The 9,739-nt window shown below is 55.2% G+C and overlaps 1 protein-coding gene across 1 annotated transcript in view; it reads right to left on the bottom strand.

Moving 5' to 3' along the window:
* Positions 1-9,739, bottom strand: part of ITGA11 (integrin, alpha 11) — a 50,004-nt gene that overhangs the window by 38,852 nt on the left and 1,413 nt on the right. The window contains exon 2 of the mRNA XM_009995137.1: positions 2,078-2,189. Within this exon, the coding sequence (XP_009993439.1) occupies positions 2,078-2,189 (112 nt within the window). The remainder of the gene's footprint in view (positions 1-2,077; positions 2,190-9,739) is intronic.

The raw sequence follows: 9,739 nt of genomic DNA on the forward strand, positions 1-9,739 counted from the left end.
TCCCTCCCTGCCCTTGTCCCAAGCCCCTCCCCAGCTTTCCTGGAGCCCCTTCAGGCACTGGAAGCTGCTCTAAGGTCTCCCTGGAGCCTTCTCTTCTCCAGGCTGAACACCCCAGCTCTCCCAGCCTGCCACAGAATCTTAGGGGCTGGAAGGGACCTGGAAAGTTCATCCAGTCCAGCCTCCCCAGCCAGGGCAGGATCACCCAGAGCTCTGTCCCTCTCACTGTCCTGGTGAGGACCCCAGGAGGGCTGAGGGACAGGCTCACCACCTTGCAGACACTGCTGGGAGAAGGTGAGGGATGGACACATCAGGCTGGAAACCTTCATGCCAAGGGGAACAATGTCACCCACCCTCATCAGCCACCCCCACCCAGGGCTCGAGCAGGGGACACTGCAGGAATTTGCTTTATTCCCTGGAACTACTCAAAGGCCACGTTTATGTCATGCACAGGTGGCTTTGGCCACGAGAAGTTGTGCTGTCAGGCTGCCCAAAATTCTTTACCCTCCAAAAAAAAAGCATTTCTCTGGGTAAACATCCATGCTCTCAAGTGAGGAAGGGCTGGAGGGCTGTCCCACACCAGATGTTTCTGGCTTCTGGTTAGTTAGGAAGCTGTCCCATAGCACACACTCATGGAAAGGACCTTGGGAGACCACCTGGTCCCCAGTACAAGCCCAGGGAAGGGTCATCTGTAGGAGAAAGCTCCCCAGCTTCTGCATGCAAAGCTGCTCAGGGACCATGAGGATGTCCCTGGTGAGGATGCCCTGGGACCTGGCACAGTCATACTTCTGGGGAGACCCAGCTCCTCCAGGAGCAGCCCTGTCCTGATCTTGAGAGGGATCCTGGGTGTTAAAACACCTGCTGGGGACCCATCTCTACCATGGTGAGGAGGCAGGTCCATGGGCTGCACCCTGGGCAGCCTCCTCCCTTCCAAACCCAGCCCAGATCAAACACTGCCAGCAGGAAGGTGAGCCTTACCCCACCATTCCAAGCTCTAGGAATATGAATTCAGGATGGCACAAGGAAGCAGTGACCCTGAGAGTGGGAATTGCAGCCTGGATTTCGTGGTGAGCATCCCCTGGGATGCAGCTGGGAGCACAGGGGCTGCAGCATCAGCACCACCCCATTCCCTGGCTGCATGGAACCATTTGGGAAAAGCACATGATCCTCATGGAAAACAGGAGTCTGGAGCCACTGGAAAGGCTCAGGACAACGTGCCTGGGACACAGGGAGCAGGGGGTGTCAGGGGGTGCTGGTGGCAGCTGTGGAGAGGGGGAGTAAAGCCAATCCACCCTGCTCCTCCTCCCAGGGAAAGGGCAGCTCAGCTTGAGGACACAGGGCAGGGTCTGGCCCCACATCCCCCACCAGCAAAGGTCACACAAAGGCAGCACAGGTTTAGTTTTTGGATTTCAGGGGCATTCACCTGCATTAACCACATTTGCCTGGGGCTGCCTTAAGCCTGGGCATCACCCACCCACCCACCAGGCAGGTGCTTCAGCTCCACAGCAACTGAGCTGCAGGGAACCTCCTGGGCTTTGGAGCTGCCCCCCAGCACTGCAGCACACAGATGTGCCCCCAGGGTCTCTGCCAACATCTGGGCAGGATCCCTCAGCAGGGACCAGCCCTTGAGAGGAGCAAAACCTGCCATGAAACCCAAAACCCCAGCGAAGCCCATCTGAGCTTCATCTCGCACTCCTGAGGGACACAGGGAGGTCTGAGCACTTCTGCAGACTGCAGCTCTGCTGTGGAAACTATCTAAAAGAGGATGGCCTCGACCCAAAACCCAGATGAGTTTCCAGCAAGTGCTGGAGGCCTTGGAGAGCCAGGAACCTGCCTGGAGCAAAGCCCCACGTGAGGCACCTGCCACCAAGAGGCAGGACCCAGATCACAGCCCCCTCCAAGCACAGACCAAACACTACCCCACACAAGCCCTGCTGCTAATCCCACAGAAACCTCCTCTTTTGAGAAGGAAGGAGGTTTCTGTTCCCTGCTTGGCACCACCAGGAGCAAACCTGCAGTGCCCACCCCAACCCAGGGGTTGGGGGGAGCTGGAGGAGACCCACAGCAGAACATCACTCACCATTTCTTCCCCCCGATGTCGTGCTGCTGCACCGTGTAGCCAAAATAGGCTTCCTTGGAGCCAGCTATGATTTTGGGGCTCTTGGTGTCAATGTTGAAGGTTTCACTGAACCCTGGGGAGAGAACAGAAGGATCCCATCAGCCGAGGTGGTAGGAGAGAACACCTTGTCACTGGGGTCAGAGACTGAACAGGTCACCCCAAGAATTGGGCACTCTCCACCCATGGAGATATTCAAACCCCAAGCAGACACAGCCCAGGTGACCCTGCTTGAGCAGGGCTTGGACTAGATCATCTCCAGAGGTGCCTCCTACCCCAACCATCCTGGGAACACTGCTCCCCCAAATGTACAAAATGCTTCAGGAGGTTCCTAGACAAGACAGGGTGGGTTTACTCCATCACAGCAGCTCTATGGGGCATCATTCCCACAGGCAGCACCGATGGAAAGGAGGACCCAAAGCACACCAGCCCCACCTCACCTGCAGCCTCCCAGCTCCCTCTCTCCAGGGCCAGACCCCCAGGAAGTAGCTGGTCTGGGAGCTTCAGCTTTAAACAGGTTCATTTAGGGCTGAGAAGCCCCAGCTGCAGACATTCTGGAGGGCAGAACCTTCCCCAGCCCTCCTGCAAAGGGGCTTCACCCCAGCAGACACCAAAATGCTCCTCAGGCTTCTGAGCTGGTGCCCAGCAAAGCAGAAGATTATTTCTGGTTGATGATAAAGAAAAAAGTGTTGTTGATGTTGTTTTTCTAGGCTCTAAAAGTGAGTCAGCTGAAGCCCAGGCTCCCAGGACATGCAGTTGTCCCCACGAGCCACCTCCTGCCACCCTTGAGGTTTGGCAGCACCAAAGAGCCAGAGTCTGGATTTGATGGAGAAACTGGCTGGGGCAAAGGCCACCTCTGCCAAGTGCTGCAGCCACCCATGTCCCACAGCCCATGTCCCACAGCCAGCAGGTATCAACCCCCAGCACCCCAGACTTGATCCAGAGACAACCCCACCCTGGCTCAACCCACCAGCACCCCCAGACCCCCCAGGGGTGCAAATGCTACTCGGACGTGTCTTTAATTCCTGATACTATTTTCCCTCCAGGGTGGAGGGCCTGGCCCAGGTCCCAGCAGGGAGCAGCTGGCTGGGAGGCAGTGCTGCAGGGAGGGATGTACCACAGCCAGGACATCCCAGCTCCCCATGCCCCTTCAGCTGGGCAGCAGCTGCAGTGGGAAATAAAAGATCTCGGGGTGCCCAGCACTGATGGCTCCAAAAGCAGCTGAAGGTATCCCTAAGGGTTTTGAGGAGCTGTCGAGAGGTTGGGAATGGGAACACGGCTTCCCTGGCAGAAAAATTCAGGATGGGGAGTGTTTTGATAGAGAGGAATGTTGGGGATCAACCTGATTCCTTTGCAGTGGCAGGAACAAAGTGGCAGCGTCGGCTCCGTAGGCAGAGCACGGCGGGGCTGGCCAAGGGAGCTGAGCAGCTCTGAGAGCCTCAAGAAAGGAATTCTAGAAAGCAGGGAGAAAAAAAGAAAAAGAGAAGGAGAGGGCGGGCTGGGAGCCAGTGTATTTTGTGGTAGCTTGACCTTATTTAACATCACAAAACAAATTAAAACCTTCTCTGGGTTAACTGTTACCCGGTGGAGAAAGGGAGGCCAGACCTGGCCCTGGAGGGGAGTGGGGAGCACCCTGGGCTGTCACATCACTGTCCCTAGAGGGATGGGGTGACCCCTGGAGCTGGCTGGAAGAGGGAAGGGGTTTTTGTGGAAGGGTTTTTTTGGCAGTATTTCAAGCAAGGTTCGATGCTCAGGCACCTTCATCCCCCGGGGCAGAGCAAACACCAGAGGATGCGACTGGTTTTCTGCTGAGCTTTGGCATCCAGCAAATTCTGTCTGAAGCCCTTTCCCAGGTCAGCCAAGGTTTCCAGGGGCCAGGAATGCTGAGACAAGTCAGGGACACCCATCCCATGTCTCTTTGCTTTAGGACCCCCTTGTGCACCCGTAGCCTCCTGCAAAAGGCAGCCAGGCTGGTGGTGAAAAGCCACATAAACACCCAAACCAATACCCAGAGGTGTTTACCTGCTATTTACCAAATCAATACCCAGCAGGGACTGGGGGTGGCCATGGGGCTGGAAAAGCAAAATAATCTGGAAGAAAGTTTCCAGGCCCTGGAAGGCAGAGGGAAGGACTTTCAGGGAGCTGACAAACGTGGGTGCATTCGAGGCAGAGAGGAAAAAAACCCGACGACAACAACAACTGATCAGAGAGTATTTCAACTGCCTTGAACTAATGGGAGTTTTTCTGAGAGGTTGTCAAGGAGATTTAGCAACCAAAAGAACCAAGTCTCATTTTCTTGTCGAGAGTGACATCACTGTCCTAAATAAGTGACCAAAAGCCACATGTTTTGCTTGTGATGCTGCCAAGGCAGGAAACCTCAAATACCTCCTTTCCCAACTGGAGCTTCTGTCGAGTCCAGACTTTTGATTCTTGTCAGGTCAAATATTGAAAAGAAGAAAAAAACACCCCAAAACACATTTGGGAAACAATACTGGGAATAAATTCCACCTTCCCTGCCAAAACAAAACCAAAAAAAAAAGGCATAAAAATAAGCCCTCCCTGTAAGGGAAACCTCTGGGAGGGGGGGATGCTCCAGCACCATCCTCCTGCCTGCAGCTCTGCCTGCAGCTCTGCCTGCAGCCCTCAGGAAAGCAACAGGATTCACCCCTAGAAAAGGGACTCTGGGCAAGTGCTGCAAGGCTGTGGTGCCCTGAGGCTGATCCTGCTGCTGGGAGAGGCTGTAGCTCCTGCCTTTGCTCCAAACCTTTGGGATTCAAGGAGACCCCAGCTGAGCAGTGGAGCTGCTGGGAGGGTTTCCTCATTTTTCTGGGGGGGGAAAGTACACTCTGTGGGGTTTTTTTTTACTGCACCATGCAAACCCAGCCTGTTTCACTGCCCTTCAACACTTCCACAGCCCAGGACTGCAGTTTCTGGAGAAGGAAAAAAACCCGACGACAACAACAACTGATCAGAGAGTATTTCAACTGCCTTGAACTAATGGGAGTTTTTCTGAGAGGTTGTCAAGGAGATTTAGCAACCAAAAGAACCAAGTCTCATTTTCTTGTCGAGAGTGACATCACTGTCCTAAATAAGTGACCAAAAGCCACATGTTTTGCTTGTGATGCTGCCAAGGCAGGAAACCTCAAATACCTCCTTTCCCAACTGGAGCTTCTGTCGAGTCCAGACTTTTGATTCTTGTCAGGTCAAATATTGAAAAGAAGAAAAAAACACCCCAAAACACATTTGGGAAACAATACTGGGAATAAATTCCACCTTCCCTGCCAAAACAAAACCAAAAAAAAAAGGCATAAAAATAAGCCCTCCCTGTAAGGGAAACCTCTGGGAGGGGGGGATGCTCCAGCACCATCCTCCTGCCTGCAGCTCTGCCTGCAGCTCTGCCTGCAGCCCTCAGGAAAGCAACAGGATTCACCCCTAGAAAAGGGACTCTGGGCAAGTGCTGCAAGGCTGTGGTGCCCTGAGGCTGATCCTGCTGCTGGGAGAGGCTGTAGCTCCTGCCTTTGCTCCAAACCTTTGGGATTCAAGGAGACCCCAGCTGAGCAGTGGAGCTGCTGGGAGGGTTTCCTCAGTTTTCTGGGGGGGAAAGTACACTCTGTGGGGTTTTTTTTTACTGCACCATGCAAACCCAGCCTGTTTCACTGCCCTTCAACACTTCCACAGCCCAGGACTGCAGTTTCTGGAGAGAGGACAAGCCAAGATGGGGCAGTGACTTGGGTGGGAGAAGCATCTTGAAGCCTGAGGCTGAGTCCAGCCTGAGGGAACCTGTGGCTGGGTCCACAGGGGCTTTTCTGCCTCATTTCCCAGGGAAAAGGCAACTTTTTTTTTTCTGCTGCTGTGGGTCAACTGGGGTGACACTGGAGGAGGTGTGGGATCTGGGGACATCACAGGTGGCCCAAGGAGAAGGGGATGATTGGGACCCAAGAAGACCCCACGCTGTGCCAGGCTCTGGCAGGAACAAGCCAGCTGCTCGTGGGGGAAAGGTCCCACCTGCCAGAACCCAGAGTGTGCCAGGGTCCAGCAGCCTGATCTGGTACTTTGAACCTTACCTTGCTGCTCCCACTCCTGTCTCCTCTCTCCTCTCTAAAGCCCACAAAGGAGAGGTGACACCTGCAGTGTCTGTGGATGCCAGCACGGCTGCTGTGGCTCCTGCATCCTCAGCACCCCTGGGGATGTCACTGCCACCCAGGGCTGGGCTCTTGTGACCCCATCCCCCCCACCACAAGGGCTCTAGTGGCACTGGATGCTCCTCTGCCATCCCTCTGTTACTTTTTCCTTTACAGAACTATCAAATCATTTTGGCTGGAAAAGACCTTTAGGATCATCAAGTCCAACCATCAACCCAGCCCTGCCAAGGCCACCACTGCCCCATGTCCCTCAGCACCACATCTACAGGGCTTTGAAATCCTCCCAGGGATAGGGACTCCTGCCCTGGGCAGCCTGGGCCAGGGCCTGACAGCCCTTTGGGGCAGGAATTGTTACTAAAATCCAATCTCAACCTTTCCTGGCACAACTTGAGGCCATTTCCTCTTGTCCTATGGTTTGTTCCTTGGAAGAAGAGACTGAACCCCCCTTGCTGCAACCTCCTTTCAGGGAGTTGGAGAGAGAGAGAAAGATGGTGCCTTTCATAGGATTGAATTATTTGGTTAATTAGAAAACATTTAAGCTTGATATTGGGTATTAGGGCTCCTGCAAAGGAGCAGGGTGGGCCACATGTCCCCTGTGCTTCCCTCCAGCTTTAATTCCTCCTGAGCACTCTTTGCCCAAGGAGATGCTGAAAGCACCAAGTTCCTCTCCAGGTCTCTATCTCAAAGCCACCATCAGCTATTAGGAAAGGTCCCAGGGTTTGGTGGCTGCTGCAGTGGTGGCTGGAGAGCCAGGGAATGCTGAGGATGAACAGAGGATCAGTCATCAGCCACTCATGTCCTGCAGCATTCCTGGTTACCCACAAACTCTCTGACTAGCAGTTCTGGGCCATTCACTACACAAGTACCTTGTGCTTCCAGAATTCCAGCTCTCTGGCCCCCCAAAAGTGGGGAGGAGCTGTTTGTTGGCCACGTTTTGCAGCCCTAAGGAACGTGTTGGTTATTCATTTGCAGCCTGTTCATTAGTGATTAACACAAGGAGCCACCAAGGCAAGTGGGAGGTTGTGGGGGCCATGGGGGGTGGGCTTCTCAGAGCCCCATGCACAGGAGGAGGGTTGTTTGATGGACCTCCCCTGGCCAAACGTTGGCCAGTGGATGGACATCTGGTGGGTGGGGACCCCCAGTCCTGCTGTTGGGGCTGTGCAGCCACCCAGCATCATGAACCCACCATCAAAGCCCAGACTGGAGGGTCCCTTGGGAACCCACCTGGGTGATCCCAAACCTGCCCTGTGGAACCATCATGATGGTGTCACCATTTGGTGGCCCTTTAGGGAGGGAAGGGGCCAAGTGCCTTCTCAGGAAAACCAAACCAGCATCAGGAAACAGGTCATAGAACCACAGACTGGTTTGGGTGGGAAAGGACCTTTCAGATCACCCAGTCCCAGTTCCCTGCCATGGGCAGGGACACCTTCCCCTAGACCAGGCTGCTCTCCACAAACTAGTTTAAGTCCAGATGGCAAAAGGCCAGCCTCAGTCCTCAAATAACCATATTGACCAGTAGCCACAACACATCCCAGTCAGAGCCCACCATGGAGAGCTGGAAGGGCTGACCCTTCCCACCAGCACATGGCTCAGCTTCTCTGCAGCTCTGCCACCCCAGGCACGGGCAGGGACCCCCAGGGATGGGGACACCCAGGGATGGGGACACCTGAAGACAAGGACACCCAGGGATGGGGACACCTGAAGACAAGGACACCCAGGGATGGGGACACCTGAAGACAAGGACACCCAGGGATGGGGACACCTGAGGACAGGGACCCCCAGGGATGGGGACACCCAGGGATGGGGACACCTGAGGACAGGGACCCTCAGGGATGGGGACACCTGAGGACAGGGACCCTCAGGGATGGGGACACCTGAGGACAGGGACCCACAACTTGAGGCCATTTCCTCTTGTCCTATGGTTTGTTCCTTGGAAGAAGAGACTGAACCCCCCTTGCTGCAACCTCCTTTCAGGGAGTTGGAGAGAGAGAGAGAGATGGTGCCTTTCATAGGATTGAATTATTTGGTTAATTAGAAAACATTTAAGCTTGATATTGGGTATTAGGGCTCCTGCAAAGGAGCAGGGTGGGCCACATGTCCCCTGTGCTTCCCTCCAGCTTTAATTCCTCCTGAGCACTCTTTGCCCAAGGAGATGCTGAAAGCACCAAGTTCCTCTCCAGGTCTCTATCTCAAAGCCACCATCAGCTATTAGGAAAGGTCCCAGGGTTTGGTGGCTGCTGCAGTGGTGGCTGGGGGGGCCAGGGAAGGCGGGGAGGGAGTCATCAGCCACTCATGTCCTGCAGCATTCCTGGTTACCCACAAACTCTCTGACTAGCAGTTCTGGGCCATTCACTACACAAGTACCTTGTGCTTCCAGAATTCCAGCTCTCTGGCCCCCCAAAAGTGGGGAGGAGCTGTTTGTTGGCCACGTTTTGCAGCCCTAAGGAACGTGTTGGTTATTCATTTGCAGCCTGTTCATTAGTGATTAACACAAGGAGCCACCAAGGCAAGTGGGAGGTTGTGGGGGCCATGGGGGGTGGGCTTCTCAGAGCCCCATGCACAGGAGGAGGGTTGTTTGATGGACCTTCCCTGGCCAAACGTTGGCCAGTGGATGGACATCAGGTGGGTGGGGACCCCCAGTCCTGCTGTTGGGGCTGTGCAGCCACCCAGCATCATGAACCCACCATCAAAGCCCAGACTGGAGGGTCCCTTGGGAACCCACCTGGGTGATCCCAAACCTGCCCTGTGGAACCAGCGTGATGGTGTCACCATTTGGTGGCCCTTTAGGGAGGGAAGGGGCCAAGTGCCTTCTCAGGAAAACCAAACCAGCATCAGGAAACAGGTCATAGAACCACAGACTGGTTTGGGTGGGAAAGGACCTTTCAGATCACCCAGTCCCAGTTCCCTGCCATGGGCAGGGACACCTTCCCCTAGACCAGGCTGCTCTCCACAAACTAGTTTAAGTCCAGATGGCAAAAGGCCAGCCTCAGTCCTCAAATAACCATATTGACCAGTAGCCACAACACATCCCAGTCAGAGCCCACCATGGAGAGCTGGAAGGGCTGACCCTTCCCACCAGCACATGGCTCAGCTTCTCTGCAGCTCTGCCACCCCAGGCACAGGCAGGGACCCCCAGGGATGGGGACACCCAGGGATGGGGACACCTGAAGACAAGGACACCCAGGGATGGGGACACCTGAGGACGGGGACACCCAGGGATGGGGACACCCAGGGATGGGGACACCTGAGGACAAGGACACCCAGGGATGGGGACCCCCAGGGATGGGGACACCCAGGCACAGAAACCCCTGCAGACAGGAACAGTTTGGGGCAGAAACACCCAGGGGCAAGGACACTCAAGGACAGACACCCCTGGGGACAGGGACACCTGGGGACAGGGATGACCCCGGACAGAAACACCCAGGAGCAGGGACACGAGGGGGGGGGGGGGAAGAGACACCCGTGGGCAGAAACCCCTTGGGGG

This window comes from Chaetura pelagica, unplaced genomic scaffold, assembly GCF_000747805.2.
Source record: "Chaetura pelagica isolate M959 unplaced genomic scaffold, ChaPel_1.0 scaffold833, whole genome shotgun sequence".
In the NCBI taxonomy this organism is placed as follows: domain Eukaryota; kingdom Metazoa; phylum Chordata; class Aves; order Apodiformes; family Apodidae; genus Chaetura; species Chaetura pelagica.